Genomic DNA, 25220 nt, shown 5'->3' on the forward strand with positions numbered 1-25220 from the left:
TGAAATAGCATTTTCTTTAATCTATCATGGTTATATTTGAAATAGCATTTTCTTTAATCTTTCATGATTATATTCGAAATAGCATTTTCTTTAATCTATCATGGTTATATTTGAAATAGCATTTTCTTTAATCTTTCATGATTATATTCGAAATAGCATTTTCTTTAATCTATCATGGTTATATTTGAAATAGCATTTTCTTTAATCTATCATGGTTATATTTGAAATAGCATTTTCTTTAATCTATCATGGTTATATTTGAAATAGCATTTTCTTTAATCTTTCATGATTATATTCGAAATAGCATTTTCTTTAATCTATCATGGTTATATTTGAAATAGCATTTTCTTTAATCTTTCATGATTATATTCGAAATAGCATTTTCTTTAATCTATCATGGTTATATTTGAAATAGCATTTTCTTTAATCTATCATGATTACATTTGAAATAGCATTTTCTTTAATCTATCATGGTTATATTTGAAATAGCATTTTCTTTAATCTTTCATGATTATATTCGAAATAGCATTTTCTTTAATCTATCATGGTTATATTTGAAATAGCATTTTCTTTAATCTATCATGGTTATATTTGAAATAGCATTTTCTTTAATCTTTCATGATTATATTCGAAATAGCATTTTCTTTAATCTATCATGGTTATATTTGAAATAGCATTTTCTTTAATCTATCATGATTACATTTGAAATAGCATTTTCTTTAATCTATCATGGTTATATTTGAAATAGCATTTTCTTTAATCTATCATGGTTATATTTGAAATAGCATTTTCTTTAATCTTTCATGATTATATTCGAAATAGCATTTTCTTTAATCTATCATGGTTATATTTGAAATAGCATTTTCTTTAATCTTTCATGATTATATTCGAAATAGCATTTTCTTTAATCTATCATGGTTATATTTGAAATAGCATTTTCTTTAATCTATCATGGTTATATTTGAAATAGCATTTTCTTTAATCTATCATGGTTATATTTGAAATAGCATTTTCTTTAATCTATCATGGTTATATTTGAAATAGCATTTTCTTTAATCTATCATGGTTATATTTGAAATAGCATTTTCTTTAATCTTTCATGATTATATTCGAAATAGCATTTTCTTTAATCTATCATGGTTTTATTCGAAATAGCATTTTCTTTAATCTTTCATGATTATATTCGAAATAGCATTTTCTTTAATCTATCATGGTTATATTTGAAATAGCATTTTCTTTAATCTTTCATGATTATATTCGAAATAGCATTTTCTTTAATCTATCATGGTTATATTTGAAATAGCATTTTCTTTAATCTATCATGGTTACATTTGAAATAGCATTTTCTTTAATCTATCATGATTACATTTGAAATAGCATTTTCTTTAATCTATCATGATTACATTTGAAATAGCATTTAATCTATCATGGTTATATTTAAAATAGCATTTTCTTTAATCTATCATGATTACATTTGAAATAGCATTTAATCTATCATGGTTACATTTGAAATAGCATTTTTATTTAATCTATCATGGTTACATTTGAAATAGCATTTTCTTTAATCTATCATGGTTACATTTGAAATAGCATTTTCTTTAATCTATCATGGTTACATTTGAAATAGCATTTAATCTATCATGATTACATTTGAAATAGCATTTAATCTATCATGGTTACATTTGAAATAGCATTTTCTTTAATTTATCATGGTTACATTTGAAATAGCATTTTCTTTAATCTATCATGGTTACATTTGAAATAGCATTTTCTTTAATCTATCATGGTTACATTTGAAATAGCATTTAATCTATCATGATTACATTTGAAATAGCATTTAATCTATCATGGTTACATTTGAAATAGCATTTTCTTTAATCTATCATGGTTACATTTGAAATAGCATTTTCTTTAATCTATCATGATTACATTTGAAATAGCATTTTCTTTAATCTATCATGATTACATTTGAAATAGCATTTAATCTATCATGGTTACATTTGAAATAGCATTTTCTTTAATCTATCATGATTACATTTGAAATAGCATTTTCTTTAATCTATCATGGTTATATTTGAAATAGCATTTTCTTTAATCTATCATGATTACATTTGAAATAGCATTTTCTTTAATCTATCATGATTACATTTGAAATAGCATTTAATCTATCATGGTTACATTTGAAATAGCATTTTCTTTAATCTATCATGATTACATTTGAAATAGCATTTTCTTTAATCTATCATGGTTATATTTGAAATAGCATTTTCTTTAATCTATCATGGTTATATTTGAAATAGCATTTAATCTATCATGGTTACATTTGAAATAGCATTTTCTTTAATCTATCATGGTTACATTTGAAATAGCATTTTCTTTAATCTATCATGGTTACATTTGAAATAGCATTTTCTTTAATCTATCATGGTTACATTTGAAATAGCATTTTCTTTAATCTATCATGATTACATTTGAAATAGCATTTTCTTTAATCTATCATGGTTATATTCGAAATAGCATTTTCTTTAATCTATCATGGTTATATTTGAAATAGCATTTTCTTTAATCTATCATGGTTACATTTGAAATAGCATTTTCTTTAATCTATCATGATTACATTTGAAATAGCATTTTCTTTAATCTATCATGATTACATTTGAAATAGCATTTAATCTATCATGGTTATATTTGAAATAGCATTTTCTTTAATCTATCATGATTACATTTGAAATAGCATTTAATCTATCATGATTACATTTGAAATAGCATTTAATCTATCATGGTTACATTTGAAATAGCATTTTCTTTAATTTATCATGGTTACATTTGAAATAGCATTTTCTTTAATCTATCATGGTTACATTTGAAATAGCATTTTCTTTAATCTATCATGGTTACATTTGAAATAGCATTTAATCTATCATGATTACATTTGAAATAGCATTTAATCTATCATGGTTACATTTGAAATAGCATTTTCTTTAATCTATCATGGTTACATTTGAAATAGCATTTTCTTTAATCTATCATGATTACATTTGAAATAGCATTTTCTTTAATCTATCATGATTACATTTGAAATAGCATTTAATCTATCATGGTTACATTTGAAATAGCATTTTCTTTAATCTATCATGATTACATTTGAAATAGCATTTTCTTTAATCTATCATGGTTATATTTGAAATAGCATTTTCTTTAATCTATCATGGTTATATTTGAAATAGCATTTTCTTTAATCTATCATGATTACATTTGAAATAGCATTTTCTTTAATCTATCATGATTACATTTGAAATAGCATTTAATCTATCATGGTTACATTTGAAATAGCATTTTCTTTAATCTATCATGATTACATTTGAAATAGCATTTTCTTTAATCTATCATGGTTATATTTGAAATAGCATTTTCTTTAATCTATCATGGTTATATTTGAAATAGCATTTAATCTATCATGGTTACATTTGAAATAGCATTTTCTTTAATCTATCATGGTTACATTTGAAATAGCATTTTCTTTAATCTATCATGGTTACATTTGAAATAGCATTTTCTTTAATCTATCATGGTTACATTTGAAATAGCATTTTCTTTAATCTATCATGATTACATTTGAAATAGCATTTTCTTTAATCTATCATGGTTATATTTGAAATAGCATTTTCTTTAATCTATCATGATTACATTTGAAATAGCATTTAATCTATCATGGTTACATTTGAAATAGCATTTTCTTTAATCTATCATGGTTACATTTGAAATAGCATTTTCTTTAATCTATCATGGTTACATTTGAAATAGCATTTTCTTTAATCTATCATGGTTACATTTGAAATAGCATTTAATCTATCATGATTACATTTGAAATAGCATTTAATCTATCATGGGTACATTTGAAATAGCATTTTCTGTAATCTATCATGGTTACATTTGAAATAGCATTTTCTTTAATCTATCATAATTACATTTGAAATACCATTTTCTTTAATCTATCATGGTTAAACTTGAAATAGCATTTTCTTGGGTCTGTCATACTTATCAGTTAAATAATATTTTCCTCAGTTTGGTACACTTATATTTGAAAAAGCATTTTTTTGTTATGTTTAAAATTATTTTTTAAAATATAAACGTCTTTTCTAAAAGTTTTTATGCTTTAAAATATTTTTACTCATAATATTTGATTGGATTTTTTTTTTTTTTTTTTACAACTTGTCGACCCTTTTTTCACGTTGTTATTGCTTAATCTGATCATTTTTGTAAAACATTTATGCTTTAAGTTCTTTATATCTTCAGATATTTATTTATAGTGTTTCGTAGATGAAATATTTTGTTTTGGGCTTTGCAGAACATGATTGAGTTTTGCAATGGAAAAGGAAAATATACCATCAATGTTTGGTGCTGATCAGCATATTCTCCATTGGTTGTCATGCTTAAGTTGAAAAAAGCATTTTCATTGCTGAAAGCATAGATTTAAAAAAAAAGAATCCTCTTCTGTTTTATATACCCATTCTATTTTTTAAATTAAAATCGATACAAAGATATGTATTTTGTTAATATATTCATACAGCTAATATATAAAGGGCGAAAATATGTATCCATGTTTGTGTATTTGTGAGCCAAAATAAGATTAGTACATTATCATATATGTGAAAGGGTATAAATTAGTCAATCCAAAGTGCTCAATATCCTAGGTAGAGCAGGTATGTTTAAAGGGAATGTCATCCGGAAAATAAAAAATAAAAAAATAATGTCACTGCTTTTTTATATACAATTTTATACAAGAATATCTACATGGCGTTATTGCTTTTTTATATACAATTTTATACAAGAATATCTACATGGCGTTATTGGAGGCCGAAAGAGTAGAATATCATATCTGGTAAGAGTGCTCAATATCTTTGATAGAGCTAGCGTGTTAAAATGTGTTGTTGTCCCAGAGGAGCAACATTACTATGTTTTATTGTACTATTTTCAAAAGATATATCCTAAGAATAGTAAGTGTAGTCCAACACAACTTCATTTTCGTTTATATATGTATATATGTATATATATATATAATGACTCCGGCAACAGCGGGTAGCACTGCTAGTATATAAATACATGTAAAAAAAAAATTTCCGTATTTATCCTAATTATATTATCAAAACAGCTCATGCTTATTTAATTTGATGATACAATAAACCATTTTGAAATACAGTATATATAGTAATCTGCAAACATCCATAAACAGCTTTAGCTCCTGCAAATCTGCATATTCAATTTTTAAACAGTTTCTTGGGTTTGTATTACTGTACACATAGATTCGAAAAAGTTGTCAAAAAACAAATATATAACAAATAAATGTTATCAAAGGCAAGATAAGTTACTTTTCTACCTAACTGGATATATTTTTCGTGTTTTTATTCAATGTAACATGCTTATTCAGCTCGAAAAGCATACAGTGTCTACCGATGTATTGGAAAATTCAAGATGGCGGCCGACACTCTCTTTAACACGGTAAGTTCAGAAAAAGATGTTATAAATAATAAACTAGACAAAATACTGTTAGAAATTCGCTCATTATATGTTACCATGACATAAGTTGACATATATTCGGTGTTTTTGTTAATAGTATTTTGTCTAGTTTATTATTTATAACACCTTTTCCCAAACTTACCATGTTAAAGAGAGTGTCGGGCGCCATTTTGAATTTTCCAATACATCGGTAAACACTGCATGTTTTTCGAGCTGAATAAACATGTTACATTGAATAAAAACAAAAAAAATGTATCCAGTTTGGTAGAAAAGTAACTTATCTTGCCTTTGATAACATTTATTTGTTATATATTTGTTTTTTGACATCTTTTTCGAATCTATGTGTACAGTAATACAAACCCGTTTCATCGATAGTAAAGCATCTGATGTAGCTAAAAACAAATACTAAACTTTGATCTTTATATTTATTATATATTAAGTCTTGATTTATTATGTCATAAATGTCTTAAGTTATGCGAGTTCGTGCTCGCCACACGTCATTTTCATTTTCCTTTTTTTTTTTTTTTTTTTTTTTTGCTTAAAAAATTTTGCTTTTGGTTTCACTTCTGGCTGATGACACCCAAGTTCCATTTTTTTTTTTTTTTTTTTTTTTTTTACGACTAAAAAAGCAATGATTTAATCTATTATTGTATTATCTTTAAATGCTACTCGAATTTGTGCAAAATTAATTTTACCTGTTCTGGGACGGGTATTTTTAATATTAAATCAAATTAACACTAATTTTGAATTTTTTGTACAAATATAAATGATGTTCATGACGTTTTTTTCTCTTTTATTTATTTAAAAAAAAAATTATTATTTATTTTTATTATTTATTTTTATTATTTATTTTTATTATTTATTTATTTATTTTTATTTATTTATTTATTTTTTTTTTTTTGCAGTTGTACGACAGAATCAATAGTCAGAATTTCCAACCTGGTACTCTAACCCCATCACTCTCTTCCGATGCTGTCAATCAAACAAAAGACGTAAGTAAAGTATTATCTTACTTATCTTCTTATTTACTCATTTAAAAAAAAATGGGGGGGGGGGCGAAAAAAATCGATTGAAATGCATATATCGAATTTAATACTCTTTTTTTTTTTTTTTTTCAATTTTCTAATCAATTTGTTCAAGCTGGGGATAGAGCATCCTCCCAGATGCCAAACATTCACCCGCTAACTTAAATATTCTAACTGAGAGATCTTTTTAAGATTCTGACCGTCCCTTTTAGTGCAATTGTTTGAATCTCTCTTGCACTTGGTTCACCGAGTAAATTTGCCAGGTAGTTTTTGAAATTCTTTCTCATGAGTCCAAGTGGTCTTATAATTACTGGAATGATAAAAATCTTCCTAAGATTCCAATTTCTTTTCATGGCGTACACAAGACCTTGGTATTTCGTTATCTTTTTCCTTTCAGCTCTACTTAAACCAGCATCTTTGGGGACACAAACTTCTACTAAGGTTGCTTCTTTCTCCTTCTTGTGCCATGGTGGATGGTGTATGACTTATTTCCAACTGTTATTCCTGGTAAACATGTTCCCAGGACTTGCTGCTGCATTCAGTATATTCATATGTCCTGTTAAATTTTGGTATATTTAAGAAAAAAAAAAAAAGAAAAAATGTCTTAAATATATACTTCGTCACATCGAATTGGGGACATTGTTTTAGATTTTGTAGAAAAAAAAAATAGGTAACACTGTAATTTAAGGCCACCGGTAAGCCATGCACTTTTAGGAGACAACTTTTTTTTTATTACACAAGAAACTTAAGTATAACATGATATTTTATTGTGTTTAATTAAAAACGATTTGACTTTTTTCAATTTTCAAAAATTATTTTAGATTATTATTTACAGGATGGAACGATAAAATTGTCGCACTAGAAAAGACGAAATGATTCCATTTCCGTTTGATGAAAACTGTTTTTTTTTGTTTTTTTTTGCACACCATCTACTAGTTGGCCAGTTGTGTACGGATCCCAATAGCGATAGGGGCCTTCTATTATGTCTGAAAGTGATACAATATTCAACGAGCGAGATCAGCTGCTGCATTTGATATTCAACATTTTACAGATAATCCAGTGGAGATATTTACACACTCCGTCGTGTCGCCTCGTATAGTAGCCGTCCCCTAGCAGAACCTTACAGTCGGATATCAGGTTAATCACACTCTCTACTTCTGTGTGCCAGAACGCACACTTGTTGTCATTTCTGAGACCACTCATCTTTTTAGAAGCATCAATCATCACTCTTAATCTCGGCCAGACATTATAATCCTCTCCTGATCATAGTAGAGTGAGCCTCTTTTTAGCCAATCTATAGATCCTTATCTATATCGTCCTGGGTGAATTTATCCAGAAAATATTTGCCACCCTGTTGGTTGACCCATTCTTACAGTTTTTTTTTTGCAATGGATTGGTTGGTTGTTTTTGTTTTACGGCATATCAACCCTTTTCAGGTTATTTAATGCCGAATCCAAAGATTTTGAAGAAAATATTTTTAATAGAATGTATTTGTTATTTTCAAGTCGGTTTCTATTCAACCCATAGTTGGGACCCTAACAGGTACTACCACTCCGGGTCAGAGTGGACCTGGGAGCAATGGCAATTAAAGGGTGGCTCCACACCTCCCCAAAGCCCGCAAGCTGGGGCCTCACCACTGGATATAGCTTAAGATCATATCTAGGACCATTTTTGCAATGGAAGTTCTTGATGTATTTTTGGCAACTCTTTTGGGATATTTCAGTAGCAGACTTGTTTACTGGTTTTGTCTCATTTGGAAAGCAGTCTTGTCCAAAATGCTGGTTTCATGATGGAGGTTCGTTATTCTGCTGGCTCTTGTTTCATCATGTCAGTGCACCATTTTGAGGTTTGAATTTTGGGAGCTCATTAGATATTGTCTGGTGCTCACGATAGCTGCACAATGCTGATGATCAACGATAGACCAATACTCCCCTGCTCTTCTGAGTAGTTACAGTCTATGACAGACACTGGTTTATATATTTTATTCTGTACAGTGTCAGCATTTCCCGCATTATCAATATGATTTATTGGGTGGAAGCAAAGTACCCAGACCTTTTCTTCTGATTTTTTTTCGACTTAACAACTCTCAAAATTGCCAGAAAATATTATTACGCCACCTTCAATTGCTTGTTCCTATTTAATTATCTCCCTACGAGGGCAGAGTTAGACAAAAGGTTGGCTTTTTATGTGGGGAATATCCACCTCCCTCCAAAAAGGGCACTCTGGATTTGGACAAAACTAAAAATTGCATCCATATAGAATTTCTCTTTTACTGACCGAGGACAAGAAAAGCTGAAATGCTGCATCAGAACATTTTTTTTTTTTACACGGTGGTCACCACTTATCAAGGCCCGGAAGCCACTCAGGGATAAGGGTTATTGCAAGTACAGTACGTTAGTGTGGAGATTTAATGAAGTGTTTACTTAAGAGGGTGGTTCATTAGGAATTTGTTAACGTTGGACTTGAAGACATCCAAGTTGTAGTCAGGTGGGAAGCAGGCAGATGGAACAGAGTTCCACAGGTGTGCAGTTCTAAGAAAGAAGCTTTGTTCATGGAATCCACGTTTTGATTTAGACACAGATAAAGAGTGGGGGAAATTTTTCACAGTGGATTCAGCTAGACGGGTGTTTTTTGTGAAATATTGGCGAGGGGGGGGCAGAGATTGGAGTTCAGACGAGCACCTGCCATGGAATAACGATAAAACAAGGATAGGCTCGCAACATCTCTTCTGTGGAAGAGAGGTTGCAGGGTAGAGAAAAGGGCATCCCCCACTAAGCCACAAAGTCTATTTTGTACTCTGTCAAGGCAGGATAGGCTGTTTTTAGCAGCTCCTGCACAGATATGGCAGCAGTATTCCATCCTTGGACGTACTTGGTTTTTATATAGATAGAGAATTGCATCAGTAGTGAGATATCTTCTGGAGCGGTAGAAGGATCCCACCATCTTTCCAGCGACCTTGGCAACAGACTTGATGTACGTGTTCCATTTCAGATCAGGAATAAAGGTCAAACCCAGAAGCTTGTCAAAACACGGGGCTTCTCCTAGACGAGAGCCATCCATTTCAATTGATGCCAGATGGGGATCAGAGTGTTGATGATGTAAAGATAGGAGTTTGGTTTTAGATGCATTAAAGATAACCAGCCACGTCTTCCCCCACTGAACCACGCGCTCGAGATCAGAGGAGAGAGAATCAGAGAGAACTTTGTCATTTACAGCCTTTGATGTGTTGTCGTAGATGGTCGTGTCATCAGCATAGATGTCAACGAATGATTTAAGTATGTGTTTAGGGAGGTCATTGATGTAGATCAGGAAGAGAGTTGGGCCCAGGATTGCCCCCTGAGGGACTCCAGCATTTATACTGCAGGCCTCCGATTTTTGTCCATCTACCACTACTCTTATGAGCCTATCGGAGAGAAATGATTTAATGATTGAGAAAACATTTCCAGTTATACAGTAGCTGGAAATCTTGTGAAGTAGACCTTTATGCCATACCTTGTCGAAGGCCTTTGTACATGTACTATACTTTACTCCTACCGAGTTGCTTGTCATTTTCTTTCTTTTTTTTTTTTTGCAGTTTATCATAAGTTGCCTGAATATAAGTGCTGAGACAGCATAATCTTTTGTAATAATATAATTAGTAACTAAAGTGTAGAACAGTGACCCGGTGCAATGGATTATATGGTATGATTGACAGGGGATGATCTGAGGTCAACTAGAACCAATATAGAAAATAGGTTTTGTTTCCAAGTTTATACATTGAATTATATCAATACTAGCTAAGATACCCACGCTTCACACAGGACATTGCGGTATGCTTATGTACCCGCTTCGCGAGCACCCTTGCAGTAAATGAATGTTGTAAGAGCCGCACCAAATATGACCTTAACCATAACTAAATTCCTCCACCAATTTTGGGTCTAAACACTTGAAATTTTAGATGTAGGTTACTTGGACATGGATCAAACTTTTAAATTTAATTTAAGCCCAAAACAATAAATGTTAAGGGGTCAAAATTGGAGTCAAAGTTAAAAAAAAAAAAAAAATTGACTTCTGTGGTCTCTACCAAATTACTCAGCCAGTTTTTGGTCTAAACATTTGAAATTTTGCATAAAGTGTATTCAGACGTAGGGCAAGCTTCTTAATCGGTTTTTGGATGAATATTTGGCTGCCAAGGGGTTTAAGTTCAAAACATTTGACTTTTGCAGTCTCTAACAAACTATTCAGCCTAATTTTGGGTTTAAACATTTGAAATTTTACATAAAGAGTATTCAGACATTGAGCAAGCTTTTTAATCAGCTTTTGGGTGAAAATTTGGCTGCTAAAAAGTCAAAGTTAAAAGAGTTGACCTTTGCAGACTCTACCGAACTCCTCCGCCAATTTTGCCATAATTGCAAATCTTTTTGACTTCCAGGAGTCATCTTCAGATGAGTGATGAATTAAAAAAAAATTGTATTCAATGAATTTATTGAGAAAGTCAATTAAAAGCATTTAAGCGTACCCTCCTTCACATATTGAGCCTGATTGGTGTACGATTTGTTTATGCGAATGAGTAGGGCGTCCATGATTGGAAGGTGAAGGTTACAATGTGAGACAGATAAAATGGCGGTGTTTTTTTGTTATTATATTTTTAAATTCGTTTTTAGGGGTGCCAACGGACTCATGGAAGTCGAAAATATCGTGACTATGGCAAATTTCTTATTACACTCGAACAGAACGTTCGAACATTGGCTCACTAAATGGAAAAAAATAACCCGGATCACAAAAGAAACAAACAGGAATTAACCCTAATGTTCATTGAAACATATATTTTTACGAGTGTATCTGTTTGTTTGTGCCACTTTTTCTCAGAAACTACTGTGCCAATCTGGCTTGAAATTTTTATGGATTTTGGTTCTGACGCCATATATATTTTTTTTCACCTTCAATAAAAAAAAATTGTAAGTTAAAATAAAACGAGCACACAGACACACATTAGTTGAAACAATTTTTTTTTTTTTTTTTTTTTTTTTGATAATCTCAGATTTATTTTTGTATCATTTGGATTGTTTGGACTATTGTTTTTTTTTTTTTTTTTTTTTTTTTTTTGACAATCTCAGATTTATTTTTGTATCATTTGGATTGTTTGGACTATTGTTTTTTTTTTTTTTTTTTTTTTTTGACAATCTCAGATTTATTTTTGTATCATTTGGATTGTTTGGACTATTGTTCTTATGTTTTTGTTTTTTTTCCACAACGTTTCGGCCGATGTAACCTCCGACCTCTTCAGGTGCATTCACACTAGATGTTATTGGTGAATAATGAAAAATGTTTTTTTTTTATTCCTCAACGAACATAGTCATTTAATAACCCAAAACGCAAATAGCGCCAAGTCTTCCTCTTTTTTTATTTATTTATTTTTTTTTTTTTAATAAATCTGGGTCTATTCCGGTTTGTTTTTTTTAATTTATTTATTTTTTTTTGTTGTTATATATATATATATATATATGACGTTTATATATTTTTGAGATGAAGATTGATAATTATTTTTTGTGTTCTTTGGACTATTGTTCTCATCTTGGCTGTTTTTTTTCCACAACGTTTTAGCTGATGTAACCTCCGACCATCTTCCAACCAAGATGAGGATAGTAGTCCAAACAATCCAAATAATAATTATCAATCCTCATCTCAAAAATATACAATCATCATGAATAGATTTATTGAAAAGTTACAAGAATGCCTCTATTATATGTCTTTTTTTTTGTGAATCCATTCCACGTTTTCTCAGAAACTACTGAGCCGATCTGGCTGAAATTTGGTATAGATCTCTATGATAAAGTGCAGCAAACTAATTATTATGGTATCCGTTCGATGCACAGTTAATACGGATTGGTCACCACAATACCACATTTACTCTAGAAGTTTTCTCAGAAAGAACTGGGCCAATCTGGCTGAAATTTTGTATGTACCTTTGTTACGATAAGATGCAGCAAGCTAAGTATTATGGTATGTGTTCAATACACCGTTAGGGATTAATAGGGATTAGTATTTAATGTAAAAATGAGCACAAAGTTAAGCATATTCAACCATCAATTTGGCATAAATCATTCATTCTAAGTCGACAGGTTATAACTTTTGCCTGTTTTTAACGGGCTAAAAGTCTAGTTTCAGAATTTCAGCTGAAAATAAATTTGATGCGTTAGAACGTGTGTTACGACAATTAAGCAGAATTGGAATCGAGAATACTAAAAATCAGAATTTTTTGAGGTATCGGAATCTGAAAAGTTGTGCCTGCTTTTTGATGTAAAAATAATTTTAATTCTGTACCCTTTGGCTGGGAACAAAGTGTAGTGTCTGTTTTGCTGCTGCACTTCATATTTTCTGTCCTTGATGAATGGAGGAGAAATTTTCTTAGATGGCTGACAGAACGAGATCATTCTACCCCTGTGGATTAGATAAAGGGTCCGTTCAAAATTCCATGTAGATTCCCGAGTTTGGCAAAAGATTCCTGAGTTCAGTAGAAAGAGATGGGCAAAATACATCTGAAGAAACTCGGGGGTTGCATCAACCAAAATGTGAAAATAACACTTGAGATGAGAACAGTAGTCTGAAGTATCTAAGTAATATGTATAATCAATCCTCATCTCAAAAATTCAGAAACGCAATTCCAAGATGATGGTAGAAGGGCGTCTGTTTAGAAATGCTTCACCTCATCCAAGAACTATTTGTTAAATCTGAGAAATTGATACGCCATCACGGGCACCGTGCTTAGCTTAGTGTAAAGATGCGAGCCGTTACGTTGAACGAATGGTTTTAGTTTTATCAATACCAGAAATTATCTTCTAGAATTTACCTCCAAGCACGATGTTTGAATTGCTACTCGAAAAATCTTTAAACGTCCATTTTTATTGATACTCTTACGAAGACGTGTATTGACAGAGATTAACTGGTTGCTTGCAAGGGGAAAGTTTGCTGAAGACCCAAATAAGTAATTTCTGTTTTTTTTTTTTTTTTTTTTTTAAACCTTTGGGATGAGGCTTCCTAATTTGTGTATTTATTCTTTTTACTGTTATCCTCATCTTTATAATGTTGTTGTTTCATCACGTCTTGTACCGACTCATCCTCTGGTCTTTTTCAGATGATTAAACATGACGGAATAGGAATTCTGAGTCTTGTAACTGTGTCCCCAGTAATTACTGCCTTCCATAGTTGTTGTTGTCTCAACACGTTTTGGCCTACTAATCCTCTGGCCTGCTTTGGGTAGGATTGAAACCGCTATTTTCTGACAATGCTCACCTTGAACTGTAGAGACTCAATGCATCTATCCACTTCACGAGATGCTTAAAAAATTGGTAGTCGGGAGGTGAGAGGTCTGAGGAGTATGGTGGATGAAGCAGAATTTTGTAGCCCAACTTCTTCAATTTTTGCAAGGTCGGTTTATCAAAGTGCTGCTGTTAGGCATTGTCATGGAGGAGAATTGGGGCTTTTCTGTTGACTAATGCTGGGTGTTGTTGTCAAAGTTTCTGATGCATTTCATCCATTTGTTGACAGTACTTCCTCACCATAATGGTTTCGCTTGCATTCAAAAAAAGACTGTAATAGATGAGACCGGTCGTAGACTACCAAACAGTCAGCATGACCTTCTTTTGGTGTAACTCTGACTTCGAAAAGTGTTGCAGAGCTTGTTGGCGTCTAACCACTGAGCTGAGCATCGCTGGTTGTCGTAAAGAACCCACTTTTTATCGAGTCATTTTTGTTACGTAAAATAAGGGGCGATGACACTTCATAACATAATTTGGGAGGCACCCATTTATCAAGATTTTTTTGTCTTTCCAATCTTTCTGAAATTATTGGAAATGGTCGTATTCGTTGCGTCTAATTCAGAAACAAGTTTCTGAACAGTTGTGCGTGAATTAGATTCGATTAAGGTTCTTAATTGATTGTTGTTAATGCCTTTAATCACTACGCTCATCATCTTCAAAACTCTTGTCGCTGCCACAAAATTTCTTAAACCACCATTGTACTGTGCGTTCAATAGTGGTTCTTCGGCCAAACGCGTCATTGATATCGCAAGCTGTTTCAGCAGTTTTTCGGCCTAGCTTGAATTGAAATAAGAAAATTGTGCAAATTTGCTTTTTTTTCCTTCTTGTTTTCAATGTTCTGAAAAGAAGACATAATTGTTTTAAAACGATTGTAATTGAAACGATTCGATAGAACGAAAAACGCTCTTTTAAATGATATATAAAGCAATGGTATTATAACGAAAACTTATTTGAAAATACATCATTTGAAATCAAAATTAAAAATTCCGCAAGAACTTTCTTCCCCAACCTAATATTGAATTTTTTGGTCCCCCGACAAAAGGAGAGTGGACCTGTAAATTCATCCTTGTTCGTTTGTCTGTCTGCATTTTTCTCAATAACTATGCCTTGGAATTTTTTGAAATTTTGCACAAACATTAAACATGATATGAGTAAAAAAAAGTTACAGAATGGATTTTCCGGTAAAACTTTGGTTGCCCCTCCAGAGGTGCCTTTTGAGTTAAAATGGCTAAAATTGACATTTTTGTGCTTATTAAAAAAAATTTGATGCCTTGGATTTTTGTAAAACTTTCTGAAAAGTTGTAACTAACTAATTTCTATATAATTTTGTTTATCTATACTTCGTGATAACTCTTGGGTGTGCCCCAGGGGCTCTTTTAGGGCTAATAAAAACACTCCATTTTTGGGACTATTTTACCAGATTTGTCCAAAATTTTCTCTTTGTCTATTTAGCAGTTTTGCATGGTGCTGAACTCAAATTTAGATATGTTACGGTCTTGGGGACTTTGGAGGCTAAATCGAGGGGGCGGAGGTGCAAATGATGGATTTAGTCATTTCTTTTTTTGCATGATACAGAACTCAAATTTACATATGTTAAGGCCTAAAACTGCACTGTTTGTTCATTTTTACCAGGATTTGACATTTTTTTTTTTTTTTTTTTTTTTTTTATTACATTTTCACCCCAAACAAGGCAAATTGCCACTTTGGTGTAGGGGGCTACTATCAGGGGCAACAACTACTGGGGTACTATGTAGGGATTTGGGCAGCAAGGTGTCGGTTCACGTTACACTTGAACTTCTGCACGTCAGTACTGTTGGGGAAGCAGGGACCTGGAATGGAATTCCAGAGTCTTGCGGTTCTGGGGAAGAAACTATTGGAGTAAAAAGATCTTTTACATCTAGGGACCTCTACAGTGTGGGGGTGGGATCTAGTAGCCTGTCGGGTTTGTCGAGGGTGCTCGCGTCGTGGGGGCACAAGTGATTGCAGTTCGTCAGAGCATTCACCACTAAAATACTTGTAGAAAAGGCAGAGGGATGCAACATTTCGTCGATGGGACAGAGGCTTGGGGACTTTTGGGGCTAAATGAGGTGGGGACAAATGCTGAACTTAGTCATTTTTTTTATGCCTCGTTCACTGTGCACTCACGGGGGGACCATGTATGCTTCACTTGTTTTGTTTTTTTTATCAATTCACTTTACCTTTCTCCACTTTTTATGTATCAGTTGCCCCTACCTCAATATGACTCCATTCATTTTCTTTAAAACATATGTAAAATGTTTTTGACTCCTAATGGGGGTATGAGACGAATGGATTCGCCAATCATTTTTATAACCAACGGCTGTGCTAAACAACCAATGAAAACGTTTCAAAATTATTATAAAAATTGTTGAATTTTGGATTCAATCAGTTCGCCATTAACTACGCCACGGACCGCATTTGATTCTTGGCCGCCATCTTGGTTACTGATCTGAACTACACCGCCATCTTGGTTACTGATCCGAACTACGCCGCCATCTTTGTTCAACACAATATCTCAGAACTTAACAGGTTAACTACGCCACGGACTGCATTTGATTCTTGACAGCCATCTTTGTTCAACACAATGTCTCAAAACTTAACAACATATATATTTTATTACAGGAAAATATTTCTTTTAATAAAACGTAAAATATAAAGAATTCTGAAAAAGCTATTTTCACTGGAAACTTTTTAAAGAAACAATTAAAAAATAAAAAATGTTTAAATTTCCCAAAAATGGAAGTCACCACTTATCAAGGCGCAAAAGCTACTCAAGGATAAGGGTTAATGAATGTAAGGTGGTATTGTAGTAATCGTTAATGGTGTAAATTGGGTAGAATTTATTTATGGGGACGGCTCAGCAAGAACTTGTTTACATTGGTTTGAAGGCTACCGTGTTGTATTCAACTAGGAAGCAGGCCAGCGGAACAGTGTTCCAAAGACACACTGTTCTGGGAAAGAAACTTTGTTCATGGAATCTGCGTTTAGATTTAGACATAGAGAGTGAGGGAAATCATGTATAGTGGTTGTTGCTAGTCGAGTGTTTTTTTTGGGGGGGGGGTGAAAGTTTGACAAGGAGGGAACCGTAGATTCCTTTTGTTTAGACAGGACTGGGTAAAATTCAAAACAGACCGACTTTGCCACTGGCCAGCATTTACTTGACAATCGACAATGTGCAGATGCTTTTGGCAAAGAGAGTTTCAAAATTATTAAGAATGGTACATTCCCCTTTCACCTCTGTAGTTTGGAAACTCCATTGAAATCCCCCAGCGGGTCGACTGTAAACACAAGTAATTTTAAATTTGTTTGCCTATGAGGAGAAGACTGCTGGCATCGTATGGAGGGACGGGGCTAGGGTTAGAGAAGATTAATATTTTGGACTTGACCGTTGAGAGTCACTGCAAGCCGCAGGACATGAAAATGTACTGCCTTGGTGTAGAAAATGTAGGTAATAAAAGTTTAATATACAAGTGAGGAAATGTGGTATTGTCCTGAATCAATGTATCATATGTGTATATTCTTTCTCCCACACACACACATATATATGTATATATATATATGAGCAAACAGTTAATGAAATATGTTAAAAAACACTTTGAAATGAGTTAAAAACATATTTAATTTGAAAAGGAAACACTAGATAAATGGATAAATGGATAGTCCTATCCATTTATCTAGTGTTTCCTTTTCAAATTAAATATGTTTTTAACTCATTTCAAAGTGTTTTTTAACATATTTCATTAACTGTTTGCTCATATTATAAGCTCTATTTCCTATTTGGTATTATCGAGCTTTTATATCTGGCTGAGATAAGTTTATAAATATTAATTCTTTAATATTTATAATTTACTTTAATTTTACCATCTTGGATCATTTTGGTAAATTCAATTGTAATTTTCATTTTATATATATATATATATATATATATATATATATATATATATATATATATATATATATATATATAATTACTAGCTGGGAGGGGGGGGCGGCATCTTTGCCCGATCATAAAATACGCTTAAATATGATATTTTAATTTGTCCAGATTTCGTAGATATTATTATAGAGTCGTGATTCCAAAAGTTTGAAAAAAAAAGTATTTAAGTGCCATTAGCTAGAATCGAAACCGAAACTGTAGCATTCAAAGGTGGTGACGTCACCACTGTACCAACGTGACACGCATATGAACTGATTAAAAATTAAAAATAAACTAAGATGAATGTACAAAATGTATAACGATTTTTTTTTTCAAGTTTTACCTATTTTGGATCCCTTAAAAACTATTTTAATCAGCTGAAGACCCATAAAAGAATGGTCCATAAAACTTCAATCATTTGAGGCCTCTAGCACCACTCAGCAACTTTTTGTTTCGGAGGAGATAGAGTTTGAAAATATGGAGACGGACATATAGCCATTTATATATTAGATTGCTATAATTATTTTTTTAATTATTTTTAAATAATTATATATATATATATATATATATATCTTTATCATCTATCTATATAAATAAAACAGAAGATGTATGTGTGTGTCTGAATGTGTGTAAATATTTAACCGATAAATTCTTAAACTACTGAAATTAACAAGATATAATAATCATACAACAATGATGGTTTATTACAAGTACAATTTTTGTTTTTGATGGATGACTTAGGCATACCGACATATATATTGGTATATGTTCATTTCAACTTGCTGGCATAGTTCTATTAGTTTTGCGCATGCACAAATTCAATTTATTTCTTCAAATCGTTTAATGTTAAATGTTTCTGACCTGTCTCTTGATATCTACGTTAGTGAGAGACACGGTTGGAGGGTTAATTGTTTTAGCTTTGATTCTAACTGATGGCACCCAAATCACTTTTTTTTTTTTTTTTACTTTTGAAGTCACTATATTATAGGTACAATATAATATTCAATCGAAAATTAGTTGTTCTGTAGTAATGAATACAAAATCTGCATGAATTAAAACATATTTAAGTGTATTTTACGACCTGGCAAGGCCGAGCACCCCTGCTAATATATATATATTCTCCTAAATTTTACTCTGTTACATTTTTCCTTTCATATTTTGCCTCTCGCTACAGACACATGCACTAATGAGTGTTACAACCACCTATTGACCCCTCTCCATTGGGTATGGTAGTGAAAAAAAAAAAATGGAAAATTTAAGTGTCCTGAAATTTATCTGTTGAAAGTTAAAATAAATCAAACAGGCCCAGCTACTACACCTCTCAAAAACACCTATTTTGTATATAATAAAAGAAGGGCAGTTTTTCCTCTCTAAACCAAAATACTGTAAGTTTACAACAACAGATGGTACATAGAAATTTATTATGTTTATGCTAGTAGCCATTACCTTATTTAACTATAGAACTCCATTACAGACACATTCATTCGTAATATTAAAATATTACATTTATTCCTAGGAGCGCCATCTTCATCATTGTCATAACCTACAGAGAAAGTAGCACAAATTTCTCCCCATATTCTATAAGTCCTCTTCTGACACCCTTCTACACTGCATGCATATATACTTTTTCCTACTTTTCTTGGGTCTACTCCATGATATAAAATATAAGTGTACACTGTATACAAAAATAAAGGTAAAGAAAAGAAAGAAAATGTATAAATCGGCATAGGAAGGGAATAAAAATGAAAAACAAACGTCTCATTGAAATAGTGAAAGAGAGTTTGTCTGACTTGCTATGTTTCTTCCTTTACTTATTCGTGAAGCAGTTTTGTACTTGCTAACTTTTTGTACAGGATGTGTGTATGTATATCTGTATGCATATGTAATATATGTGTATCTGTGTTTTGTAAATATTTTCTTCTTTATGTAAATCAATGTTTTTTTAAAATCAGAAAGGCCCGATATTAGTTATTTTTTTGTTTTTTTTTATTCTTTCTGAATTTTACCTATTGCATTCTGTCACAGTTTCCTCTGAATAGACTTTCTGTTTTTTCTGTTGAGTCAAAAGAAGAAATATCAAGTATTGATGTCCAATAATCCAGATCTCCAGAGAGAGACGTCAAACAAAAGTCAGTCACAAGTCTGGATGTAAAGCCCGGGAGTGACAGCAAACAAAAGTCGGTCTCAGGTCTGGATGCAAGGCCTGGGAGATGACATCAAAGAGGGGTCAAATTCTAGGACTTAAAATCCCTGGTCAGTGAGTGACCACATTTTTTAAAACAATACATCGTTGGAATGTCGACGTCATTGGGGCCAAATAAAAAGCGATACAGTGAGAGACAGAAACAGAGTCTAGACAGCGACACGAGTGGGCGCGAGCAACACATTTTTCTTCACACCACTACCCCCCCCCCCCGTAATGTTATGACCCTTTAGGCTGTGATCATAGCGTAGTATCTGTTAACTGTGGCAAGCGGGGTCAAGGGTCAAAACATTATTATTATTGTTATTGTATTCTTGTTAATTGATTTGAGCGACGGATGGTCGCTGGATCAGTTATTATGATTAGAAGAATAAACAATTAAATTGCAAAAGAAATGATTGACGTGTGGATCGCAAAAAGAATTTGAAAATAGAAAATATATGTAAACATTATTTTGGGGTTTTGAATAAATAAATAACTAGGTGGATTAGATTGGTATGAGACACATAATTAGGTGACATAAGAGAACACGTGATGTAGTTAGTTTTGGAGAGATTCAGAGAGTTGAGGATTGACCGCCAGAGCGGACAGACGTCTAGACAGGGGTGGACAGACAGCTAGGAGCGGGCTGTATGAACAGAAAATGTAGAAACTGCAGATCCTGTGAAAACCATTTGAGACAACTGTAATAAATTTATATTACAAAAATATAAAGAGTTGTTTTAATGGTTTCACAAATAAGAACAGTTGTCTCAATTATATGGTGCTGATCGCTTCATGGTTCGTCACGGAGCAGCGAGAAGATACAGAAGAACTCTTCCAGAAAAAAGTATGAAGCATATATTATTTTTCTTACATATGAACTGTAAAAATATCCCGTGTGATAAGTCTGATACAACATGATTCAGTTTATACGTCAATATCAGGTCCTCTTGGCTAAACAACATACATACGATTTATACGTTTATTATCTGTCTGTTAAAAAGAACAATATCTTACATCAACTAGATAACACGTGACATGTTTTAATATATCATCTCTTCGAATATAAACCAGTATACTACACCTCCCCGTCATGCACGCCATTAGACTTGTCAATCTGTCATTCGAAAATAGAAAGGTTTTATTTACAGATAAACGAAATATTTTTATAATCAGCTGCGTGTGTTTTTATTATCGCCAACGAGTGTATAAATCGAGAAATTACAAAAGTTGATTTTTTAGAAATAAATAAACTCAAAAAAAAAAAAAAACACATTTGAAATACAACATTGACATGCAACTATCAGATGCTCCCCATGAACGAAACATATCTGTAAAATGTACCAAACTCTTTGATTGGAAAACAATGATTGGTAAAATGAATAAAATCTTGGACTTTGTAATTCTAGTGAAATTGTTATAAATTATATACTAGCGTGGGTGCCCGGCGTTGCCCGGGTTTTTGGAGGTGTATACTGAACAAAAAAAAACAGAAAAAGAAACGGTCAATTTTTTTTTTTAACTTTGACCCCTATTATGGCCCCTGAACATTTATCAAGTTATTAAGTTAGATCCATGCCCAAGGGATCTATATCTAAAATTTCAAGTGTTTAGACCCAAAATTGGCAGAGGAGTTTGGTAGAGTTCTCAAAAGTCAAATCATTGAACTTTGACTCCTTAACAGCCAAATTTCTGGCGGAAAACCGATCACATAGATTTTCCCAAATCTCAGTACCCTGTATATCCAATTTCGAGTCTGTAGACTAAAAATTGACAGAGTTATTGCGTAGGGAAATGTACACAGTCACACAGACAGACACACGGACACGTTCACTTTTATAGATATATAGATATACTAGCATTTCAGCCCGGCGTTGCACGGGTGTTTGTATGTGTCTGTTGACCAAAAAAGTGGTAGTAGGAAGGCAGACTCGAACCCGTACTGCGAAGACCAGAAATTGTCTGAGTAGTTTGGTAGAGACCGCAGAGATCAAATTTTTTTTAACTTTGACCCATATTATAACCCCTTAAAATTTATTGTTTTGGGCTAAAATCGAGTTATTAAGTTAGATCCATGTCCAAGGAACCTATATCTAAAATTTCAAGTGTTTAGACCCAAAATTGTCAGAGGAGTTTGATAGAGTTCTCAAAAGTCAAATCGTTGAACTTTGACCCCTTAGCCAAATTTCTGGCCGAAAACCGATCACAAAGATTTTCCCAAATCTCAGTACCCTGTATATCAAATTCCGAGCCTGTAGACTAAAAATTGTCAGAGTTATTGCGTAGGGAAATGTACGCAGACAGACACACAGGCATGTTCACTTTTATAGATATATAGATAGATATATAATTATCTTAATATTTTTCAACCAAAAATTTTAATATATTCAAATATATCAAAATTCGGTAATTGCTTATATACCAATAAAATTTAAGTCAAAATAAAATGACTCAATTTGTAAGCTTAAAGATTATCTGTTTTTATAATCGAGCATTCAAATAATATTTTCACAAAATCAAGACAATAAAGATCAAAATGAGAGCATTAAGTGTGTATTTTCATATTCATTACAATTGTTTCATGACCATTTAGACAATTTCAAACATTAAATTAGATTAATTGGGAATCAGAAAAATCAGAGCGTTTTGTGCTATTGGAATTGGAAAAATTTTAGCCTATTTTCTGATGGCAAAACCGATTCCTTAAATTATCTTTTTTATTTGATTTTAGTTTAAGAAACATCTTCCACTGCTTGTAGTAATAATAAAATAAATATTTATTGATTTAAACTTCCAGTAAGACTAAATCTCTAGATCACTCCCTCACAAGCGTGTTTTTACGTTTGAGAAAGTATAGGGACATTTAAGATGTGTTTTTACGGTAATCGGGACAAAATAACAATTTTATGGTGAAATATTTAGAGATTTATAAACAAGTTTTTGATGAGCCCTCCCACTTGTTAAATTTACTGGATTTCCATTACTAACGATTACTATATTGTCCAATTTCTACTGTTTTTTTTTGTTGTTTTTTTTACATAGGCGTCACCACTTATCAAGGCCGATAGGCCACTCAAAGATAAGGGTTAAAGAATGTACAGCAGTCAAAAGGACAATATAGTAATCAATAGTAATGGAAGTTCGGTAAATTTGTTAATTTAAGTGGAACGGCTCATCAGAAACTTGTTCACGTTGGACTTGAAGACAACCATATTATAGACAGCTGGAAAGCTGAAAAACGGAAGACAATTCCACAGGCGCGCAGTTCTAAGAAAGAAGCTTTGATCATGGAATCTATGTTTAGGTTTAGGCACAGATAAAGAGTGGGGGGGAATTATTGATAGTGTTTACAGCTAGACGAGTGTTTCTTGTGAAAGTTTGGCGAGCGGGGACCATAGATTGAAGCTCAGTCGAACACTTTCCATGAAAATAACGATAAAGCAGAGACAAACTCGCAACATCTCTTCTGTGAGATAGAGGTTGCAGCGAAGAGAAAAGGACATCTCCCACCAGGCCACAAAGTCTATTTTGAACCCTATCAAGGCAGGGCAAGTCTTTTCTAGCAGCTCCTGCCCATATGTGGCAACAGTATTCCATCCTTGGACGTATCTGGCTCTTACACTCTTTAACTCTTATCTTCGAGTGGCCTCTGAGCCTTGATAAGTGGTGATGCCTATGTAAAAAAGAAAAAAAAGAAGTACCTTTAACGTACATACATGTCACGGTTTCCAGATTATAAATTATTCGATCGTCACAGACTTCTATAAGGATATTGGAGATAAACCATAATAACCAAATATATTGACACTACATTGACCAGATCGCATTTATGCTGAACGTCTGCAGAATGCCCAGCAGCAATGTATTAACTATGAAAGTTGCCGCTATGGAATTTCAACAGGTGTCGCTAGTATATATGAATACACGTTGCTCTTTATTGTTGAGTGGATAATGATAAGAAAGTTGTATTGGCATTAATAAAAACTGGTTTTGTTATTGCATACAAACGGTATACCTTCCCGTCAAGCCGCATCCTAATCGTGCTAATCTTTTCAGCTACAATGATTTCACCTTGGAACTTCTTATTGTTGTAAATAGAATTAGCCTGCAGGTGTTTTCATTATTATTTCATCTTTTTTTTTTTTTCTTTGCCTGGTGTGTTGTGCCCACCCTATGGATAATGCTAAACTCTTCCACTTAATATAAAGGCCCGGAGAATATGTCTCTCGCCGTTTATGTACCAGAGCGCGTATGGAGGCTATATGCAAATACCGAAGCGTGAGCGAAAATAACGTCATGGTAAGGAAAAGGAAAAATACTATAAAAAGGAGAAAGATCACGTTAGAGAAGACAAACATGTTAGAGACGTGGGGGACGTCACAGCCATAACAAGAAGTCACACGTAGAGGGAGAATGAAATAAATGCTGTTGTTACAACATGAATAAGAGGAGTCAGGTTATTACTTGTCTTATTTTCCTTTGCAACTGAGTCTACAACGTGTGGGTCCCGTATGTAACCGTTTGTAATGTTACATTTGCACACAAGTTATGCTCACGTGGCAGTCAAACTAATGTATAACCACACTCTTTATTTGCTGTATTTACATTTTCTGTTCAATATATATTGTTTCCGACTTGTGTATCTCTTCTGAACCTTTATGGGTGTCACAACAGTTTCCTATTGAAATCATATCTTTATTTTACTAATTACTGGTTCTAACATGAGTCTATGGAACATATTACTGCAGAATTGCTTCCTTGCTGATTACAACTTGGTCGTCTTCAAATCTAATCTCAATAAATACTTGTCTCATGAGTAATAAAAGTTTATACTTTTAATAAGGTTTGTTATCTTCTTCACTCTCTAAGGAAAACGGTCAGCAGAAAGAGCGTTCCACAAGGAATAAAGGTGTCACATTCCAACAAGAAACCATTCAGTAACCTCCTTAGCAGCATCGTTCGGAGACATACCAAAAATAGAACCCCATAGAATGTAACATAGGGAAGCTGCAAAGCCCATCCCAATCAGGCTTCCTGTAGTAAAACGCCTTCTATAAATATAAAAGCGAAAATGTGTGTATGTGTGTATGTATGTGTGTTCGCTTTTTCTGTATGTCTACAAAAGGCTTCTTTCAGAGAAGCGGTCGGTCGCTTCACAACTTTTTAAAACTTTTTATATCACATATAAATCGTAATATCTCAGAGTTAACAACGAAGCTCGCCTGTCTATTTAATTTGCTCGATTTCGGGAAGATAAATAT

The 25220-nt window shown here is 32.6% G+C and overlaps 1 protein-coding gene across 24 annotated transcripts in view; it reads left to right on the forward strand.

Moving 5' to 3' along the window:
- The window catches only part of LOC145263089 (peripheral plasma membrane protein CASK-like), a 1377184-nt gene that overhangs the window by 960355 nt on the left and 391609 nt on the right, over positions 1–25220 (forward strand). For all 24 annotated transcript variants that reach the window (XM_080119970.1, XM_080119992.1, XM_080119972.1 and 21 more), the window contains one exon: positions 6423–6509. In XM_080119970.1, the coding sequence (XP_079976096.1) occupies positions 6423–6509 (87 nt within the window). The remainder of the gene's footprint in view (positions 1–6422; positions 6510–25220) is intronic.

This window comes from Euprymna scolopes, chromosome 38 (genome assembly GCF_053919585.1).
Source record: "Euprymna scolopes isolate OS-2025 chromosome 38, ASM5391958v1, whole genome shotgun sequence".
NCBI lineage: Eukaryota > Metazoa > Mollusca > Cephalopoda > Sepiida > Sepiolidae > Euprymna > Euprymna scolopes.